This window comes from Stegodyphus dumicola, chromosome 10 (assembly GCF_044657685.1).
Source record: "Stegodyphus dumicola isolate Sdum_Otavi_A_Nest chromosome 10, ASM4465768v1".
Taxonomy (NCBI): domain Eukaryota; kingdom Metazoa; phylum Arthropoda; class Arachnida; order Araneae; family Eresidae; genus Stegodyphus; species Stegodyphus dumicola.
This window is the reverse complement of record NC_140777.1, coordinates 114,461,196-114,484,366: the sequence shown is the minus strand read 5'-3', so window position 1 is coordinate 114,484,366 and position 23,171 is coordinate 114,461,196. Positions and strand designations below refer to the sequence as shown.

General features: G+C 33.9%; 1 protein-coding gene across 1 annotated transcript in view; it reads right to left on the bottom strand.

Moving 5' to 3' along the window:
• Positions 1–12,969: 12,969 nt before the first annotated feature.
• The window catches only part of LOC118200781 (BRISC and BRCA1-A complex member 1-like), a 34,847-nt gene continuing 24,645 nt past the window's right edge, over positions 12,970–23,171 (bottom strand). Inside the window, exon 8 of the mRNA XM_035372743.2 lies at positions 12,970–13,232. Within this exon, the coding sequence (XP_035228634.2) occupies positions 13,050–13,232 (183 nt within the window). The 3' untranslated portion in view covers positions 12,970–13,049. The remainder of the gene's footprint in view (positions 13,233–23,171) is intronic.

The following is a 23,171-nucleotide window of genomic DNA, read 5'->3' as shown; positions in this document are numbered from 1 at the left end:
GTTCCAACGTACTACTCGTTATAATTATATCATCTAGATAGATTAAAGTTGATTTTCCTAGGACAGGCTTTAGAACAATGTCCATAGCTCTCTGGAATGTTGATGGGGCCCCACACAACCCAAAGGGCATGCGTAAAAATGCATAAGTGCCCGATTTTGTTATAAACGCGGTTTTATGTATGTCTTCGGGTCTCATAGCTATTTGATAGTAGCCAGACGTTAAGTCCAAAGTAGACATGTATCTTGTCGATTTGATCTGTCTAATAATTTCCTCTATAACCGGGAAAGGGTAAACTGGGAATTTAGTAATACTATTTACTTTTCTGTAATCGATAGCAAACCTCCAAGCCCTTTTATCCGAAGGAGGAAACTCGTTCTTTTTCCTACTGGACTCTTTTCCTACTGGTTCTTTTACTTTACTACTCGACTGGACTCGCGTACTCACTATTTATGGGCGTTATTATTTTATTCTTTAACATCTCCTGAATATGTTCTTCGATGATTACGTCTTTTTGTTTGTCGTAACGATAAGGTTTAGTCCTACAAGGTTTTTCGGCAGTTAATTGTATCTTATGCGTAACTATTTGACAACTACCTGGCTTTTCTGAAAACAAGTTAGAAAAATTACTCACCACTTGCTGGATGGCTTGACTTTCATGGTCATTCAGATGGCTAAGGTCCACTTGCGGTTTCTCCACAGGTTCCACCACCCTCTGGTCCATCTCCAGCACCACGGAACTGTCTTGAAAATTCAGCTTGGCCCTCGCGGCCCTTAAAAAGTCCATACCTAAAATAAGAGGATTTTGCAGATTCTTCACTACAAAAATTAATACTTTGAGGCTTTCCTCTTTTACCTGTATGTTTAATGATAATTTCCCGATGCAGTGATATGTTTTTCCTTGCGCCGCTATAATTTCCGTATTTTTGGTTTTAAATAATCGTACCCTATAAAAATTTTTTTTGAAGAAATTTTCGCTCATAAAATTTGCTTCTGCTCCTGTATCGATGAGGGCTTCTACTGGTACATCGCCAACCAGGACTTGTATAACTGGTAGATGTGAGTTTTTTACGATGACCGTATTTAAATGTCTTTTTGAGTTTTTTTTAAACCTTCCGGGGTCTGGACCCTCCCTTTCACAGGCCCCTCTACTCGTTTAAAGCTTTCCTTTCAATTTGTGCCTTCTGGGTAAGCGGATGTTTATTTTCGAATTTTCTTTTTGGGCCTTGACCTTCGAGGTTCGATGAGTTAGCTTGATAGCTCTTTCCCCCATAAGAGCGATTTGCATTTCTGGTTTCCTCATTTGAAGATTTCCTTCAGGTACTTTAAGAATACGTTGCCCCTCTAGCTTTTTCCGCTATTCTGCGATTTTGAAACTTCACCACCAATTCGAAGAGCTCCTGCAATGTGCTTGGTTTTCTAATTTCGAAGTAGTCTTGAACAGCGGGTAACAATCTTGGTAAGATTATTTCAATAATATCCGCATCGGGTTTCTTCCCATACAGCATATCCGTCAGCTTAATTTTTCGTAGAATAAAGTCCGTCAACTCTTCTATATCCCGTTGATAGAAACTATATAGTTCGGCTTCCAGCCTTGCTCGATCTTTCACTATGGGGAAGGCCTTTACTGACGATTTTTTGAAAATTTCAAATGTATATGTCTGGCTTCCAAATTCCCCTAATAAAAATTTGCCTTTATTCTTCCATCATAGCGCGGCCTATCCTCTTAGTGCGGATGTGGCGATGGCAACTTTTTGTCTTTCAGGCACAGTGTAGAGCTGAAAGTGATTTTCTAGGCCTTCTAGAAATATCGCCACCGAATTTTTTCCGTCGAAATTGACGTTTGGCTTGATTGACGCTCTCAAAGTCTGGACCAGGTATCCAAATCCTTCCAATTGGCTTGCCATTTCTTGGTGTTGTCCAGCGTCTTCCATCCGATTTTCGGCCATTTCAGTTCGATAAGTGCTCGGGCGTCAATGTAGAGTTGCGCGCCTCCAACTTGCACGCAACCAAGAGGTGACTGTTGAAACTGGATAAATGACAGAGTCTTGCTAAGGGTTTAAGTCCCTTTTTATTCAACGTAGTAAATTACAAGTGCGTGCTCTTGACGCTCACAAACTACGTCAACTCGGCGGTAAAATAAAAATAAGAACCTGAAAATAAACTAATAACAAGATTCTAACTACGAGGCTCTCTAAAAGTAACTAACCTCACCGCGTTTTACAATACCGCTGCTAATTCAGCAAACTTGAAGATCACGTTAAACGATTAACAATTCTTCAAGGCAAGCACACAGGCCGAAACGCGTGGTTCTTCAATTTCTGGCTAACTACCTCCGCGCTCGTGAAGTAAGAACAGCACACCTCGAACTCGTTTCCTTTCTATTTAACTCAGAAACTTCCGCTGATAATTTGAATCCTTGCGCGTTCTACTAAAATTTACATACTCTGGCATTGGCAGTTCCAGGGGAAAGTAAGGCTTGACAGGAAAGATAGTTTAAACTTAAAATAAATGTTAGTTAAAATAAATATAAACCCTACAAACTTCTTGAAACATATCATTGATAAGCGTAACATTAACTTATAATGGAAACTTAGATTAGTTATCAGTAATGGAGAGATTCAGGTTAGGTTAGATGAAATAGTCTCTTTAGAAAGTAAAATTCCTTGATAAGCATAGGCAAGACCATAAGCCGTGAAAAACTTACGATAAGCAATTAAGTCCTTTTCCTTTGGATATAGGTCAGTTTATCATCTTGGGTATGAATAAAATCTGTAGCTTTCGGCTCATTTAAGACGTTTAGCAGTCGTAACACCAAATATGATTACTCCCAATCTTTGGCATTTAAAATATTGTTAAGGATCCGATGCTGGTCTGTAGCAGAAGAGGGCAAAAGTTGACCCGTTGGCCGACTGCGGCTCTTCTGATTCCTTGCTCAGGCCCATTATGAAATCTTATTCAACAATATTTTCTCCTCTTTCCTAAACAATTTTATATGTAAACTATAAAAATAAGCAGTGCGAGTGTGCTTCTATTGTTACAGTGTTGTATATGCGCATATATATGCATGACAAGCGATTAACTTAAGTTGAGAACTAGATATGCCTGAAAGCATGTGCATCCGCTAAAGAATAAACTAAAATTTAATTAAAAAATTAACTAAAACTTAATTTAGAAATTGAGCAATAACATATAAATGTTGTTGAGATAAAAAGACTAATCAGAAAAGAAACTCAGAGAACATTTCACACCTAAATTTTTATTTGAAAGCGAAACAGTACATATGTCAATCATTGATAAGCTACGACAGATCCCGTTTTGGCGTGTTTATAATTGTAATATTTCTTAATTCATACGGAGAGGGAGTGTTTTCCTGATTTTTAGGTGGAATCTTGTTCTTAGACTTTCGCCAAGTTTGGTGTTCCAACAGTTTTAAGCCTGGTTTTGATCCTCATTAATTTTGTATTCATTTAATATTTCAAGTTTGTTGCCAAAATCTCTAGTAGAAAATCACCAAGCGCCTTTCTTTTGATAGCTCGTTTTTGGTTTTATCCAATTTTTCATCCTTAGTTTCGGGGCTGGGCACAATCTTCTTTCAAATTTTCTAAGTAGTCTTAGGTTGGATCATGTATACTTCTTCAGGCGCAGAAGCTTTCATGTAAATCTCCATTCTATGAAATACGTTGTTTCTCCGTGACAAAAGAGTCAGTGTCATCGATATAATGTTTCTGAAAGTATGGAGGATAATGTATCATAATTTCATTAGATAAGCTTTTTATGGAAAATTTTAAACAAAATCTGAAAAAGTAGCCAGACAGCATGTAATGTTATGAAATTTGAAGATAACTATTTTCTCTCTGAGTGGCACGGCTTTTTGGATCTGCTTATGAAGATCTGTATTTAAATAGCATTATTAGCTAAATTTGTATAATTACTTATTTTAGTGTCTGTTTTCATAAATTTCATTCATTGATATGATATTTACATCATTAAATAAAGTGAGAAATCAAAATATTTTTAACTATAAGCTAATATATACCGAATAGCAAAATATCTCATGATCGGAGAAAAGGCGGTCATGTCACTCGGATGTTTTAACTTAGGAGCTCTGAGAAATAATGTATCGCTTTAAAGCACTAGTTTGTGACTTATTTTGTTTCAAAATTCAGTTAGTTTCCAGATAAACACAAAATGAGTTACGCTTTTAGAACTTCTGCAGTTTTATCGCGTGATTCCTGTCTTTCTTCACGAGACAACCTCTGTTTGCAAGCACAATACTGGAATTTTTATAAATATGCCAGTATTTTACACAGAAGACCGAAATAGTGTTTTAAAACTTTATGCTATTACTTTATTTTTTGGAATTATTGTATTTCCTCTGGGTATGATTATGGAAACATTGCATTATACAAGAACGGGAATTACAATGGATATAGAAAATAACCTTCATGCTGAATATGTTGGTGTTTTTCTTCTTGGACTTGGAACTGGCCTTTTCGGCATATCTTACATAACTTACATTTATGCAAACAATAGAGATATGACTTCTGGTGCAAGTCACTAGATTATTCGAGTCATAGATAAAATAGACCAATTGTAGGTATAATAAACATTTTTAATAGAGAGGAGATTTAAATTCTGAGAGTTTATGTGAAAAAAATCTTGTTTATATGATATTTATGTCATGTTAATGTGCAAATCTTTGACTAAAATATTTGTTTACTTTAGAAAAGTAAAATATATAATGAAAACACAAAAAATTTCATATTATATAAGATTTTGATATACATTTTTATTTTCTATAATATAAACTTACAGCATTATAGCCTCATTTACTTATGTATAGTAAGGTAGCATTACACCGTCACTCATTTATGTATCTTTCAGCATTTTGTCTATGTGAATTTCGTTCTGCAGTGAAATTCATGAGAAATACAGTGCGAACATACTAAATGCAATCTTCTAATTAAAAAAAATGCTTTAACACTAAATTTATTTGACGAAAACTAAGAAAAAAGGGGGGAAAATTAAAAAAAAATTATTCATGAATTAATTCACCGTAGTTGCTGTTCGTTACTATGATTCCATAAAATCAGCAGAAGTTTCATTTTTAAATATCCTTGATGTAAGAGACGCAACAAGTCTGGCTTTTGATCGAATTGCAACCCTTCGGCTGTATCAGCAACAATTAAACATTTTCAGCACTAACAATAAATTAGAAATCACACACACATTCCCTTGATTATGAACTGCTTATGAGAAAAGAAAAATTTAAATATTTAAAAGCAGAAGGTTTCCCTGTTTCAGAACCGTTGATTAAAATAGCAAAATCCACTAAAAATAATGAATACATATTTCGTGCTTTTCGTATAAATAGGAATACCTGTATGTACGTGAATAATATATTACATACCTAAAAATTTAATGTTACAACATTTTATCACTAAAAGAGACTTAAATCACTAGCTAGATCAATGCCTATGTTAAGCGCTGTACCGGTCACTGGGGCTTCCAATTATGAGGGTTGATTACTATATCTAATAACACATGTTTAGAGTGGGGTAAGTTTTGATTTTTTCTTTTCATGCTTGTCCTGCGCGTTTTAATTCAGTGTTTTTACGCTGAGCACATAATATCATCTAAGATAACATCATAAAATAAAACTAAATAAAGTGAAACGAAAGCACACGGAAATTTAGTACTATTTTTTTTTTTTTTTTTTTGCATAAGTTAATACGAAATATTTCTGCTAGTTGAATACCCTATTTAAGTCAGTTTCAGTCATGGAAACCGGCCAAAAGCAGTGTCACATCGGGCGATTGAAACCGGGACCAGTGCAATCAGTGTTGCAGTTTAAGGCAATTTTTTTAGAACTAAGGAAGGTAGCGGGCGGAAGCAGCAGCAGAAATTGCACCGGGCGGACAATATGCTTCATCATTATCGTATCTTGCTTTCTTATCGAATACGAATTTTTCCTTGATTAGAAAAGAATGAGACAGTATGGAATATGGTTTGCTACCGAACAGGGAGCGATGCTTATCGTGAACTTCAATAGCATAACGTTTTCCTCTACATTGCTGGACTAAAAAATAATAATTAAAAAAATCTAAAAGGTTTCAGAGTTTGACAGTTGTTAAGAAAAAGGAAAGGGTCTGTTAACAGAAAGATTTTTTTTTTGATAATTACGTGCTCCGCCCTTAGGCACTACACGGAAAGGGAGGGATGCCCCGTGGAGGTTTTTTTTTTTTTTTAAGGGAAACTGGCTCGTTTCCACCATGGGAAAAACCGCGAAAACGCCAATGCCCGTTCGCCGGGACTCGAGCTCGAGTACTTACAAAGCCTTTCTCTTCACTACTTCCTACTCGAGTACCAGTGAGAAGAAAGGGTTTGTAAGGCGTTTTATGCTCTCGCTGAGCTCGCAGTCTACTAGTCTCTTCTCGCATCCACTCGTGCAAATCCTTTTTTTTTTTTGTCTTCTTAGCTTTATTATTAAGGATCTTTTTCTTCGCACTTACGCCACATACAGTTCAACAACAAAATCACAAAATTTTTTTACGCTGCACACCAGCATATGTTCATAATTCCTGATGCGGTATTAAGTTTGGCATACATTTTTTTTATCGGGTTTTAACGAAAGTTTCTCGCCACCGCAAACAGTTCATATTGGCGTGTTTAATCATATTTTGTCAAATGATTTTTGGCATTTCAAAGAAAGAGACTTGCTTTAGAACACTGTGTTGTGAAACTTGTAAAAAAATATCGTTATCATTATGTACAAGGTGCCTGAAATGGAACTACGAGTATCTTGCTACCACATTAGAACCGTCATTGACTTCCAGTTCTGTTGCAAAAAGTCAGATACAGAATGTCACCAAATAATGTGCACAGCTTTAGGTACTGATGTTATATCACATGACACTGTGAAGGTTTGGCACCGAAAGTTCAAATACAAGGACTAAGACATTCAAGAAGCACAGCGCTCTGGCCGACCTACTGATGTTCATGAGGCCCGCCTGTGAGAAGTTGTGAAAGAAGATCAGCATGCAAATACTTTAGAGCTTGCTACGGATTTAGACGTTAATGCCATGGCCATTAGTTGCGCTATGCATGGCATAAACTTGACGTACAAGTTCAACCATGAGCTGACTCACGCAAATAGGGACAGACGTATTCGGGGCTACACTAATCTGCTCGAATATGAATGCATGGACAAAATTCTAGACCGAATCGCCACTTGTAATGAAAACTGAATTTACTTCAACAACACAGGCCGTTGGTGTGAGCCCGTCGGCAACTACACAAACCGCAATTTCACTAACAAAAAGATCATGCTTGTATCTGGTGGGTTTACCGTGGTATTATCCACAAAGAGTATCTGGAAAAAGGTAAAACCCCTCTACAATAAGGTGTACAGCGAGATGCTAGTCCGTGTTGACACTGCTATTAAGGAAGAACGACGAACTGAGTTCCCGCGCTAAAAGGTAATGTTCCATCAAGATAATGCAAGACAACATGTGTCTGCATTCACCGGCTGAACTTTGTACGGACTAGAATGGGATCTTTTGTTACACCTACGATATAGCACCGACCGCTCCAGCGGACTTCTATCTTTTTTCCCACCTGCAGCTACATCTTGCAGGTGCTATCTTCCATTCTACACACGACGTCCGAAATGAGGTTGATCTGTTTTCGGACTCGCGCCCACTAAGTTTCTAGGACGAAGGCTTTGAAATACTACCAAAACTTCGGCAGAAAATCATAGATTTGAGATAGTGATTACCACCCGCACTAAAAGTACTGCTTTCATTTTTTTTTTTTTAACTTTATAAAGATATGTTTTTTGGCGGAAAACTTTCTTTACAACCACATACTTTTTTTTCAATCTTTTCTCAGTTCATCATATGTGTTCAGTTTCTTGAGTAAGACAGCTTACAAAACTTTTCTTTTGTCTTTTTATTATTAAAGTTTTGTATGTTAACTTTACTTATTTAATATTTAGTTATTACGTTCTTCGCAATTACGCCGAATAAATTCAATTCAAAAGCATAATCACAAAATGTTTTAAAACAGCATGTATTTCGAGTTTTCCATAGATAGTCTCGTTCGCTCGAGAGAAAATTTTTTATTCCACTACAACGTCGCCACTGTTTATTTTACATAGTTGAGTGTGTTAATCAAAATTCAGACGAACAGAAAGTTTTACAAAATATGATATGAAATAAATAACAAAAAAAGCATATAACTTCATTCTACGAAAATATTGAATATTTTTAAGCAGATATATCATGAATTAAATGCATTTTTATTACTCAAATCAATCCGATTCAAAAGTGTAAGAAATGAATATTAAGAACAGCATCTATTGCTTAGTTTGTTGATACACAACAGACTGAAAGATAAACATCTTAGATTTTGCCAAATGGCAAGACTCAAATGAAAAGTGAAAGGACGCATTTATTATGATTTGAAGCAAAATCCAATTTCGAGACTAATAGCCCTTTTGGACTTGAAAATAAGTTTCACTGCTAGAATGAATTGATTAGTGGCGACATCTGGCGAACATAAGCAAAATATTGAGTATACTCTTCTTTCATCCGGACAAAGTATGGCTACTGCTTATCTGCGTACTCTAAAGAAATCTTAGAAAAAGACTTTCTTTGCTATTTATTGAAATAAGGGATTTTTATTTTAACACAGATCAGACAATTAAAACAAATGAAATATTTTACTTCTATAAAACAAAATGTAAAAGTCTCTCTATAAGATAATACTAAACATTAACATTTTTTTTGAAGCTAGAAATATCTATAATTTACTCATTGTGTTGATACAGACTCACAGCATCAATTGTAGGTTTCTCATGAGTATGCCATATTTTCTCTTTTACGTGGCATTATTTCATTCTTACTGCCATGTTAAAAGAATCCCTTTTGTTGATTATTTGTAAGAAGTTCAGAAGATTTCTTTCAAGAACATATTCGTTCAACCTACTAAAAATGAAATGAAGAAAAAATGCATCTTTTTCGTGATTTAATGGTCCTTTTCAAAATTTAATTTTTGACTTCAAACTCTACTCCTTTTTACCTCAAGGGCTTGCATATACTAGCTTAGTACTATATTCTGCAGTATAATGTACACAAGCTCAATTTTTGCTAAAAGGGCCCTATGCTGTCCCAGAGGGTAGTGGAATCAACCATTCAAGTGGGTAATATGACAACCAACTTTTCACTGGTTTCATAAGCTCCACATCCTACATAGTGTCTTTCAGGACAAGTCCTAGCACCCAGGGATTTAGTTGAGTCGATCCGATGGTGCACAGATAAATTTAATCCGTATACTCAAGGAATGGTGCATCAAGGGTGATGAGGTGTAGGATAGTTCATTAATTGTTCCTAAGGAAAGTTTACAAGCCTGCTTGCCCACCTAATATGGACAGCCAAACTTAACTGCGAGTGACTGTAGTTTGACTCTACTCCTTTTAATAAAATTACATGTTTATCACTGTTGACATTTGAAGAATGATGAGGGGCATCTCCTATTTATCATAGGACAGTCAGTTTTCGCTTATGTATATCCCTATCAAGTGGGAGGATGCCTGTTAAGGAGAAGAGCAAAGGACACTATTATATCAGTAATTATATTTCCATTGTTCATCTGACAACAGATAGGCTTTAGGTTGCAATCGAAAATTATTAAACTACGTCTAACAAACTTTAGATTATTTACATCATTACTCTCAAACTGGTAGCCCCAGAAGCAATTTTATGTGGCCTGCAAAAGTATTTTAATTATGTATTTGTTGCAAAGAAATTTCAAGAAATCCGAGTTAACTTTATTTTCATTTTCATTAAAAACAAACATAAACAATGCACCAGAAAATTCATAAATGAAGATAATTAATTTATATTATTGGTATAAATCTTATTCAGAGATTTGAAGATTACATATTTATACTTGTCAAAAGATAAATACTCTCAGTTATGAATTTTTGTAATAAGAATAATTGGTTTGTTTGGGAGTATAAACTTATGGGAAAAGTTTTTTCTGCAGTTGAAAATTAATAAGTCTAAAAAAGAACCCGCCTGATTGATGAGCATTTACAACTCATGATGAAGATAGTTTCTAGAAATTTTCCTTCAAGATTACAAACTTTATTGAAATCAAAACATCACAAGGTGTTCAACAGAAAGATCTAGTAAGAAACAAATAATATTATAATTACTTACATTTAAATATATCTATTTTTTCTCTGTGCAACAAAGAAAATTTTAATAAATAAAAGAAAGAGAATAAGTTGTCTTTATTTATTCTCACATTTTGTCCCACTCAATAAATTTCCTCTGAAAACTTAACTGTTTTTAGATCATGCATTTGTCCCACATGCACTTTGAGTTTGAAATCACTGACTTACATTATCTTATTTCCAGTATAAGAATAATAATTTCACTGCCTGATAATTGATAAGGAACAATAATATGTTGTAGTACAATTCATAGTGGGTATTATTCCAAGAAATTAAACATACCAATACAACAAGTGAATTATGGCATCAAATTCAAATAGTAAAAATAAATTTCAGACCAGGTTAAAGAACAAGATAATGAAAAGAAGAGGGGTACCATAAATTGCAAACTTCCACATGCATGTTAACAGACTTTACATTATCAGTAGGCAGTATGGGCTCCATGAACTTCAACAACACAAACACTCTGTACGGATGTTGCATGTTTCAGACAAAATTGTTCCAAAGTACTATTGCGATTTCTCAATATTCTTGAAAGGCAGTTCTAAGTGTCTGTATACTTGAAAAAAGTGGTTTTCACTACATTCAAGTATACCTCTGTATTACACATCTCAAAAAAGGATCTTAGGCATATTCAATAGGTTTAAGCTCTGAAGAATATGCAAGGCATATGTGCACATGGACTGTAACTAATCTTTAACAATTTTATTTTCATTAGCTTGCACTGCTCATGATCACTTGCAGCCATGAATGCTCTCTAAAAACTTAGCATAGCATCACATAACAAAACTATCCAAGTGGCTCTTGATGTGTGCGCAGATGCAAGTATTGGGATGCGCACACAGACCGAACAGCATAGTTATGCAGCAGATATCTTCATAGTTTGCCAATTCTGAAATACAAAATAGGGGCATTTTTCATGCTGCACCAGCCCACCAGCGGCTGAGCGGTAAAGTCGATGAACACTGGTAGTTTGCTTCGAGGTTCGAATCCCACAAATGGGCTGGCTGCGTAAGCGTTTTCGTGGTTTTCCCCATGTGTAACGTGTATATGCCAGTTTCCCTTAGAAAGTTCTCCATGAAGGCACTCCTTCCCTTAGGCAAATAGCCCTCGAGGCTTTGCCATAATCACACACACACTCATGCTGAACCGAGATGCAATTTTAAAAGAATACCAACCCAAAAAATTGAACTAAAAATCTTTTTATGTATTCATATTATTAAATTGGCTATAATATGATTTTGACATATATTATACCAATCTGATGCCTAATCCATCATTCTAAATTTTAATTGTATGGTGCAGTTTTTGATTAATTTCATTCCATATTTTTATTTAGTAAATTTTACACTGATAAAATTCTGAGAATGGAAGAAAAGCTTTTTATTTATCAAAGCATTTCTATACATGATAAAAATAAATTAATAATTAGAACACATAAAATTGCACAGATAAACTTCAAAAAATACCATTTACAGATTTAAAGGAAAAAGGGCAAATATTTAATTATTAAATCTCGATGAAATCATTATAAAAAGTTTATAAATCTCTTCTATAGTTCAAAACAAACACATTTAAAACTTATGCTGAAAATCATTATGAAAGGGAGAGAGAATTTACAAAATTTTATTTTTATAAAGAAATCATTGCCACTACTTTAGCTTTTTTAGCATATTTCATCAAAACTGTCTTCAGAGATTTCCTTTTTCTTCATACTAATCCTCAATATTTCTACAATTACTTTTGAAAGAGAAAATCTAAATTGAAATAAATCAAAAATTGGGAGATCTCGTAATTTATGAGGAGACCAGGAGACAGGATGAAAAAATGGGAATCTCTCGTTAAAAGCAGAAGAGTTGCAGCTCTGTATCCTTATTGTCCATTCTATCAATGTTGCATTTTAATTTCATTTCATATCATTTTCTGCTAAAGATTCTAAGATTGGAAATAGTGAAACGCACACACAAAATAAAATTAAAAAAAAAAAAAAAACATTATTTTTATCTGTATTGAGGTGATTCTATTTTCCACGCTTAAGATTTGGAATTTGAAAATACTATATCCAATGTTGATATTGTATTTTATATTCTACATAAAACAATTTATTTAAACTCATTAAAATTTAAATAATTGAGTTTTACTGTGCAGTATGGATATTCAAAGGATCTTGCAATATTGCACTGAAAAATTTAAGATAAATGTCTACACATGTATAAAACATTATTCAAATATAAAAAGAAAAGGGTCAGCTTGAATTCAAATGTCTATACATGTATAATATATTATTCAAATACAAAAAGAAAGGGATCAGCTTGAATTCAAATCAAATAATAGTCTGCACAGCCTTATAAAAGTTTGGTAGCAAGAGTTTTGATAAAGATTTTTCAATTCACATCCAATTAAACTTAAGCAAACATTAATAAATTATTTATGAATAATAATTATTTCCAACACAGACAGATGTAGTAAAGAATTAAAACAAATAAACTGCACTAAGATAATAATCAAATATTAATATTCTCAATCAGAAAAAGAATTTTTGCTACTATTCTACATACAGATCAAAGGCTCTTTTTAGTTCATATATTTTACATATGAAAAAATATTTTTCTCTTTTAATTCACTACTGACTAATAACTGTGATAAAAAAATTTAATATCAGAAAACTAAAGTACATGTTACAACGAAAATAAAGTTCAAATAACAAAATCAAATGAAAACTATACCATAAAAATCAAAAAAGTTTTATTTTAAGTATTCATCTAATTTAAATATATATGCAAAGTAATCTACATTTTTAAACATTATTCAATCAAGCTCTTCTGACATGGGAAGTCGAATCTTATAGAACGTATCTTTTTGAGCACAGCGCTGCAAAGAATGTGCCAGCAATTTTGCCATACAGTTATGCAGTTTCGTTGTATTGCGTGTTACTTCAAATATATATGACTTATTTTGTTCATCCAAATCACAAAGAGCTTCAAATATCTCCTGCAAGAAGATTAAAAAAATGAACTATAAGTAAAAGACATTCTAAAGAAACATCTATTCGCAGTGTTTCTTATTTAAATAATAAAATAAAAATACTAATATATTTAATACACAAATAAATTACATTTATTTGTACTTCTCTGTTATCAGGACTGGATACTGAAATGTATGTATGTGCATATGTGTGTGTGTGTGTGTACATGCATACATACATACATACATATATCTCTGAATTCGGCTCTGATAATAGAAAAATACCTATTTGCTCAATACCATAATAAATTAAGAATATTTTCAGTAATTAAATGCCAAAAAATTAAAAAAATGAAAATATAAATGACTTATTAATTGCGGAGATTACTCTTTTACATTATATATTAAAAAAAGTTATTTTACTTTTAACATCAGAGTCAAATTTTTAAAATTTCTTTCTCAATCAAACACTATTTTTTTTTTTTTTTTTTAAATTCTACAACATAATTATATTCTAAGAACTGCACATCTGTTTCGTTTTCTTTCAATGTCAATATTCAGCTTTCATTTAGATAAACATTTAATTTCTCTACTAAAATCTGCTAAGAATTTTTCCCCCATTCTATAACACTGTGATGAATGGGTGACATCACTACAACGCAATGCATGCAAGAAAATGGTAGCTCTCAGCCAGAGAGGTAGTGAAAAACAGTTGTTGAAAGGGAGACCTAGAGAGAGATCTGAATAGCAGAAGAGCTTGTGGAAGCCAATAGTTAAAAAGAATTACATTGCGAATCTAGCAATTATTGTATATAATTCAGTTGCTATTAATGTAGTTTAGATAATCATCAATGCATTGTTGTATGCATTAATAAATACTCAAGATATAAAGAGGCATTAATTAAATTATTGTTTTGAGAAGAAAAAGTATAAACATAACAAACACCATAGTATGACCTTGGAAAATTAATTATGAAATCTATGACACTTCAGTTACTCAATGTTTGAATTATTGAATTATTATTTTGAATGATTATGTTTGAATTCCTAAAAACTACCATTATGTGATAACAGTACTTATTTAATTTCTAAACGTGCTTGTAAATTAAGACACACTAACACGCCGAACAAATACTAATTCAGAAGTCAAGCAACAAAAATCAGCGTTATATTTTCAAAATTTTCACAGGACTAGTTTTGATGGTTTTACCAAACCACCACCCTCAGCTTTATTAAGATGTCTAGAAACCAGACTTCGTAAATTTCATTTCTCTTGCATCGAAATTGATGAGCTAATTTCTCTCACTCAACTCTGTTTAAAACAAACACATTTTGTTTTCCAAAATAAATATTACAAGTAAACTGAGGGATTAGCCATGGGAAGCCCCATCAGTCCCATCCTGGCTGATATCTACATGCATTATTATGAATCAAAATTGTTTGAAACTTTAAACTTCCCGGCATGGTTCCGCTACGTAGACGATACTTTTACCCTGTTTGAAGGTAATAAAGATGATTTAAATAAAGTTCTTTCAACAATGAACTCTATTGATCCTGCTATTCAGTTCACTTCTGAAATTGAGACTTGCAATTCTCTTCCGTTTCTCGACATTCTGGTCACACGTAAGACATCCAACTTCAGTACTACGGTTTACCGTAAACCTTCATCGGTTTCCCTTCCACCACACTCACACTCTAAATCATGTCATCCGACTAAGCAAAAGTTAGCTTCATTTTATTCTTATGTTTTCCGTGCTCTTCAAGTTTGCTCCTCCAAACTAGCCCTTGATGAAGAACTAAATTATTTAAAAGCAGTAGCTATTGACAGGGGCTTTTCACCCAACATTATTAATCAAGCAGTTAAAAAATTCTCATCTCAACATACTAAAAGGCACACTCTTGTTTTAGGAGATTATAAAAATTATGTTGTCATTCTCTTCTTTCCATCAATTAGCTATATAGTTGCACATATTTTGCAGAAATTTAACTTTCGGGTTGTTTATTCTCCCATCAATAAAATTCCAAGTTCCATACTCAAGGACCCCATTCTGGATATGAATTCTTGGGGTATTTATAGGATTCCTTGCCAGTGTGGTTTAATTTACATTGGCCAAACTAAGAGAGTCTTAAAATTTTGCGTCAAGGAACATGAGGCATATGTTAGAAAAAAGGAAACACAGAAGTCTTCTGTTGCTCAACATTGTTGGTCCGAAAATCACACTTTAAATTTTTCTGCAGCCAAAATTATTCAAAAAACATCTTCCATTGGAGAACTGGATTTTCTAGAGGCATTTCACATTAAAAAAAAACCTTCTCTGTTCTAGTTACCGATCCTAATTCCAATCCATCTTTGCCTGTGGCCTTTAAAGAAATTATGTTTTAGTTCTGGTTTCTCCAACATCGACGCCACTTGCTTATTCTTGTCCAGGCTTTCTTATCTTATCTAATCATTATTTCCTATCTTATTCATTTGCGGTTTTGCAGATGAGGATGGTGGTTCGATAAAACCATTGAAACTAGTTCTGTGAAAATTTTGAAAATATAACGCTGATTTTTGTTGTTTGACTTCTGAATTATTAATGCTTGTAAATGTTTTAAGTTCCATAAAAATATATTACTAATATCAAGATTTTTTTATTAAGAATTTACCAGGGTTTTGAAACAGAACAGTATACAAGCTTTAGTTAAAAAATGAATAATGAAATTCCTAGTGTTCCACACTTGCAAAATGTAAAAGACAATTTTAAGGGGGAAACATTAACCTTTCTGCTATTAGTAACTTAGTAACTATTGAGTCAGTCCATAAATTCGTGTGCATTCTTTGGTAAATTTTTAATTAATATAAAAAAAAAAAACAATTTCACATTTTAATCAATTATATATATTTCTCCATTATAGACAATGTCTCGTCATCTTACAGGCATCTCTTTATGCCATTGCTGTAGAAAGACTCTGGTTTTGATGCAAAAAAACTTGAAAGTTCATTGTGTACATCCTGGTTAAAATTTAATTTTTTTTCCCAATTAAAAAAAAATTGTAAGGCATGAAATAAGTGAAAATCACTTAGGGCAATATCTGGGGAGTAAGCAGGATGTGGCAAAAGCTTCCAATTAAATTCACTAATTTTTTTGCAGCATTGTTGAGCCGTATGCAGTCTAGCATTTCATGATGAAACAACACTTTCTTGATATTCACCAATCGTGGGCATTTTTTGATCAATTCTGAGTTTACACTGCAGAGTTATTCACTATAAACTTCTGAATTAATCATTTGATTTGGTTCTAACAGTTCAAAACATCCTGAGCGGGGTTCATCATCAATGCTGCTTTTTCCAACTTAAAATTTTTTAAACCATTTCTGGGCAGTCCTTACACTAATAGCATGTTCTTAATTTAGTGCATGCTAAAGTCCTTACATTTTAGCATGCACTTAATTTTTATCGCTGCAAACCTGGTAGATTCACCACACAAAAATAAAAAATGTAGCACAGCACGTTTGTACTGATTATCTAGCATATTCATCTTCTATGGGTACTAAAATGCGTTCGATATTTACAAAAGCTGGTGACGAACTGAATAATATGTTAGTCAAACAATGACAAGTTTCAACAGGTTCAAAATTGTATTGCTTTAGTAAATGCATCATAGTGAATTCCAAGCATACTCTTAATACGCACAAACTTATTAACTGACCTAATATTTAGGTGTTTCAATGAATACAGGAGGGTGTGTCATAAATTCATACAAACTTCAAAAATTCATAATAAAAGAAGTAATGTTAGGAAAAAAAAATTAGTTTGCATGAATAGGACCACAGGATTTCCATGTATTAAAAAACATGATTCCAAAAATAACTCATGTGTCATACTGGGACACATACAAAATAAGGGGGCACTCATGTTTCATACTGGAACATTTTATGCAAATAAGGTTAGCAGTAAAATATCTCCCTGGAAATGGACTCATCATTTGAGGCTGGCAGCATGCTATCATTACCAGGTTGAGTGTTAGTGGTTAAACATTTCTACAAGAATGGTGAATTCACAAGTATAACACCGCAAAAGTTTCATATAGGAAAAGGACTAAAGGCACAAAACAGCCCTATTTCATTGAATGGGATACTGAATTAAGTATGATGTTTTAATGACTGTACACAAAGTGCCAAAACATCCTTAAATTTGGGCTGCATCCATGTTGTACGAAGTGTTACGAAAGAATCGGTGACCAAGATATCAATGAGGAGTAGCAATGCTCGTGAGGTAGGGAAAATAATGGGGATTCTAGAATCATGAATTACAAAATAACAAATAATAGACAAACAATGATACAAAATACAGGCACTTGACCAGTTATTATTGGCAGATACAAATCAAAAAATAAATTTTGCTACATAAGCACCAGCAAAAATGGAACACGACCCACAATGTTTGCCAAATATCATGAGGATTGATGGAGCCCATTTTTGCGTGGTGAAATCAGTATGCAAAACAGTCACACATTTGGAAGTCAAACCCTTGTGACTACCTGACCAAGCCACTGCATTCTCTTCATGGAATGGACTGTTTGGTATAGTTTCACTGCACCTTTTGTTCTGGGACTTTTCTTTTTTGAAAAGTGTTGTCTGTATCTGGCTGGAAAACCCATACAGTCAGTACAGAACGGTATGTTACGCTTTTGCATGACTATATTCTGCCTGCACTGCAGAAAAGACATGCATTACCTATCATCACCTTCAAGCAGGATGGTGCTCTGCCCGATGTTGCATGTGAAGTAAAGACTTTACAGCTGGAAACTTTTACTGAAGATCAAGTCAAAAGTCGAGGGTATAAGTTTAAGTGGCCATCATGATCCCCAGACTTGACACTAGCAGGTTTTTGGTTGAGGGCATACTTAAAAGTTTCATGTGTACTGGAGGGTTTCGTTGAATTGAAATATGCCACTTGAAAGACTGTTGGTGACATCGATGTTGACATGGTACATGCAGCTGTAATAGGCATAGTGATGTGCCTCACTTGCCTAATACCTTGTGCTGTGATCAAGTTGATCATATTTTACTTAAAAAATAAATGCACAGAGTCATATTATTGTGCCTCTGTTTCACTGTCCATTTGTGTGGCTGATTTGCATAAAATGTCTCAGTATGATATATGAGCGCCCACTTTCGGTTACTTTTTGGAATATTTTTTTTTATATATTGAAAAGAATGCAATGTTTCTGTGACCATATTTGTGCAAACCGATTTTTTTCCCCCAAGCATTACTTCTTTCATTATAAATTTTTGAAGTTTGCACAAATTTATGACACATATAAAAAAATACAGTTAAAGGCTAAAAAATTTTTAAAGAAGCCTCATATATGCACAGATAAACCAATAGAAATACTTCCTTATATATATATATATATATATATATATATATATATGTGTGTGTGTGTGTGTGTGTGAGAAAAACAAACTCAGAAGTAATGACCAGCAGCAATTTTGATGGCGTTGAAGTGTTCATCCATAATGAATAGGAAATTGGACGCAAAATCAGATCACATCTTCATTTTTTATTTCAGCAAACATGTTGTGGCCACAATCAAGTTGGCACATTAATTGTGCCTCATCCAAAAAGCTTACATTTTAGAAAAATTTGAAGTAAGATAGAAGGAGCAGATAGACAGCAGTCCAGCTAGGCCAAAGCGTTGAAAGCAAGTGCGTTATGTTCAGGGTAAAATCTTAATTCAGACTGAGTTAGTTTTAGTTCTCAATGCATTTTGATTGGATAGTTAATATTTCTGTAAAATTATTATTGGTTGCTTGAATTTTAATTTCATTTACATCATCAGAATTATGTAAGAATCATATGACATAGATTAGTCTCGAAATGACGCAGTGCAAATAGAGGTTACTATTTTTAGAACTAGAGAAGGGAAATTTACGTTGCTAATTTAATCTTTTACATATTCTTTATTTTTCTTACATATATTTATTAAATATAATAGTAATTCATACATTAATGAACATAAGTCATACATGCATTTTTTATATACAATAAACATTAAATTTACAATGAACTGAAATAAAATATATTCCATCTTCAAGTTTATATGTTATTTGAAATGTTCTTAAATAAAATAAATAAAAAAAAATTGAAGGGTGATATTCTGATAAATGGCATGGAATAGAAAAGGTCGAAAACTATTCTTCTAGTCCTTCCATGCCCTATCACATATTAATGTCACGAAGCCAAGCAAGTCTTAATTTTTAGAGCTGTTGCCAAGCCTAAGATCTCAGATAAGTTGCTCATCAATGCAACAAAACTAACAACTTAAAAACAAAATGGATCACAAGCATTAATTAATTCTTATATTTATTACCACACAACTACACAATTACAGTTACCACACAATATATTAGGTCAGAAGAAACTGAGAATCAAATCTGCAGTACAAAGCATTATATCTAACTGATAATTTTATGAACTACTATTGCAACTAGTAAAATACATTTCTTATCTCATGTACATTAGAGGTTGCTTGATCAAAACTACAATACAGTTTGGCTAAATAACCAACATGTACATTGTTTAAATTAAATAACCTAATATTAAGAGCATTGACTTAAAGAATAATCATTTGCCAAGCAGGTAACAGTAAATTTATTCTCACTTTTTTTCTTGTAAAATCTAGAACAAAACTTCAAATATTATACACTAGACTGATAGTATTTACGCATTACACAACGATATATTCAGATCTGCTTGCAAAATTTAATCTTAAAAATTTTTTATAGCAGTCTTTAAAAATTTTATTTAATTAAAAGTCATATATATAATCTCAAACTTTTTATAAAGATATATATATACTCACTTCCAAAAGTTAAGCACGAAGATGTAAAATGTAAAAAAGTCAACAAATACTGCTTTGATTGACACAAAATTCGGCAAGAAAGCAGCATATATATTTATGCATAAAACAAAATCAATAATTATATACATATATGAAAACAGTATTAAATTTTTGTAAGTTATCAGATAATGACATACTGTAGACTTAAACATAATTATGTATAAAGTGAAAATAAACAGCATAAAATGGAAAACAAAAAAAAAAAAAAAAAAAAAAAAAAAAAAAAAAAAGGACACTTTATAGGGTATGTTATCCCCCCCCTCATCTGTATACAAAGTTTACACCTTGTGACCATGCTTTCAATTAGGTGGTCAACCACTGCAGAATTAAGCAATCGACATTCTTCTTGTACAGCAGTTTCCAGCTCAATAAGAGTGGCTAGAGGAGGGAAACGTGAAGATACAGCATGGCCGAGAGCATCCCAAAGATTTTTAATGGGATTAAGGTCAGGTGAATATGCTGGTCACGCCATATGCACAATCTCTTCACTTTCCAGGTAGTCATCGACGATGTCAGCTCTATGGGGATGCTCGTTATCATCCATTAAAACAAAAGAAGGGCCAACTGCTGCAGTGTAGAATCTCACAATGGGTTCTAGGATTTCATCTCGATACTGGATAGCCGTCAAAGAACCCTGTTTAAAGATGTGCAGATTAGTGCGGTATCCTAATGAAATACTTGCCCACACTATAATGCTTCCGCCTCAGAATGCGTGATGTTCTGTGATATTTTGGGACTGATTGCCTGTTTGTTGTTCACGCCATATCCTTATACACTTGTCATCTGGCTCCAGAGCAAATCTTGACTCCTCAGTAAACATCATGGCATTGCCCCAGTCAGACACATTCCAATTGACATGTTCCCGGCACCACTTAATCGCGCCCCTCTTGATTGGACGGATAGAGGAACACAAACTTGAGGTAACCTGGGCGTACATTCCACTCATATGTAAGCTTTGGCGTACAGTAGCTGCAGATATCGCCTTACCAATCGATGCTGTAATTATAGATGCCACACGTGTGGAGGTCGCTCTGCGATTCCGCTTGGCTACAATAGCAATATATCGATCTTCCGCGGGGGTTGTCACCCTTGGGCAAACGGCTATGGGTCTTTGGACAACTGTCTGTGTCGTTTGGAATTGCTTCCATACACGTGAAATTACAGAATGATGAACACCGAAGAAAAGAGCAATATCTGTGATAGACTGTCCTGCTTTATAGTCCCCACAGCACGCCAGTGCTCAGAATCTTCTATTCGTCTTCCGGAAGTCATAGAAACATATGTTTTGAAAACAAATTGTACAAAAGTTTTAAACACCTTCTACTAGCACTTACAATCAAATTCTGTAACCCTTCATAAAGCTGGCTTCTTATCAGACTGCCTTTTTTGCATATTTCTTGACATGAAAGCGCAATTGGCTGTTACCTAACATATTTGCATACTTCCATCTACCTCTGCAGCGAATTGCATCTTCATTAGCATTTTCCTCTCGGTGCTTAACTTTTGGAAGTGAGTGTATTTCTCTCAAATGAAAAATTTTAATTACAGAATAAGAAATATTTCTTGCAAATGCAAAAATTCTAAGTTAACAGCTTACACAGCAGCGATAATTTTACACTCTGTTCATCTTCTCTTATGATTTAAGAAAACTTTTTTATTGGTGAAATCAGATGCATATTTAATGATGAAAATTCTTCGTTAAGTCCTTAAATACTATGACTTACACAACTTCAAAAGATAAAACAAACAAACAAACAAACAAAAAAAAAGTTTTAGTTGAACAGACAGACATTTTTTTTCAATTTAAAAACCTGAATAAAAAAAGAAAAATTCTCAATTTGAAAACACATTTCTTGCTGATAAAATTTCAGATGTAAATTTATCAAGAAAGAAAAAATGCAAATAAACTTTACTTTATTTCTAATTTATTACATAAATGCTATGATTAATAAAAATGTCATGAATACGAGGGCTATCCAGAAAGTAGATTACGTTTTGGAATAAAAAAATAAACAAAGTATGGGAAACAAATTTTATTATATACAGATGAAAGCCACACTCAAATACTACTTTTCTACATAGTCACCATACAAATTAAGGCATTTATCGTAGCGATGTACGAGCTTGGAAATTCCTTCGTCGAAAAATTCGGCCGCCTGCGCCTTCAACCACTTCGTTACCTCTTCTTGCAGCTGTGCGTCGTCATCAAAACGCTGCATAGCCAGCCACTTCTTCATTGCTGGGAATAGGTGGAAGTCGCTCGGTGCCAGGTTGGGACTGTACGGCGGATGAGGAAACAACTCCCACTTAAAAGATTCAAGAACTTTACGAGTGACATTTGCCGTGTGGGGCCGGGCGTTGTCGTGAATCAACAAGATCTTAGAGCTCAACATTCCTCTGCGCTTGTTTTGAATTGCTCTTCTGAGTTTTTGGAGAGTTTGGCAATACCTTTGAGAGTTTATTGTAGTGCCTCTTTCCAGGAAGTCCACCAAAATTACACCTTTTCTGTCCCAAAAAACAGTCGCCATCATCTTCCTTGCCGACATTGTTTGCATGCATTTCTTGGGTTTTTGGGGAGAACTTGTGTGCCCCCACTGCATTGATTGCAATTTCGTTTCACAGTTCACATGTTTCGTCACCAGTAACGATGCGATCGAGTAAAGAGTCACCATCCTTATGGTAAGCGTTCAAAAAGTTCAACGCTGCAGCCATTCGCTGATTTTTGTGGTCCTCTGTCAAGATTTTTGGAATCCATCTTGCACAAAACTTGTGGTAACCAAGCTTTTCGCTGATGATTTCGTGCAACAAACTTTGCGAAATTTGTGGAAAACTCAAAGAAAGTTCCGTTATTGTGAAATTTCGATTTTCACGGACTTTAGCATCAACTTTTTCGAGAAGTTCGGCGGTCACTATGCTGGGTCTCCCACTTCGATCTTCGTCGTGAACATTGGTTCGGCCATTTTGAAATCTTATGACCCACTGACGCACTCCACCTTCAGTGATAATGTTGTCCCCATACACTTCACGAAGCTGCCGATAGATTTCTATCGGTTTACAGTTTTTTGCAGTCAGAAAC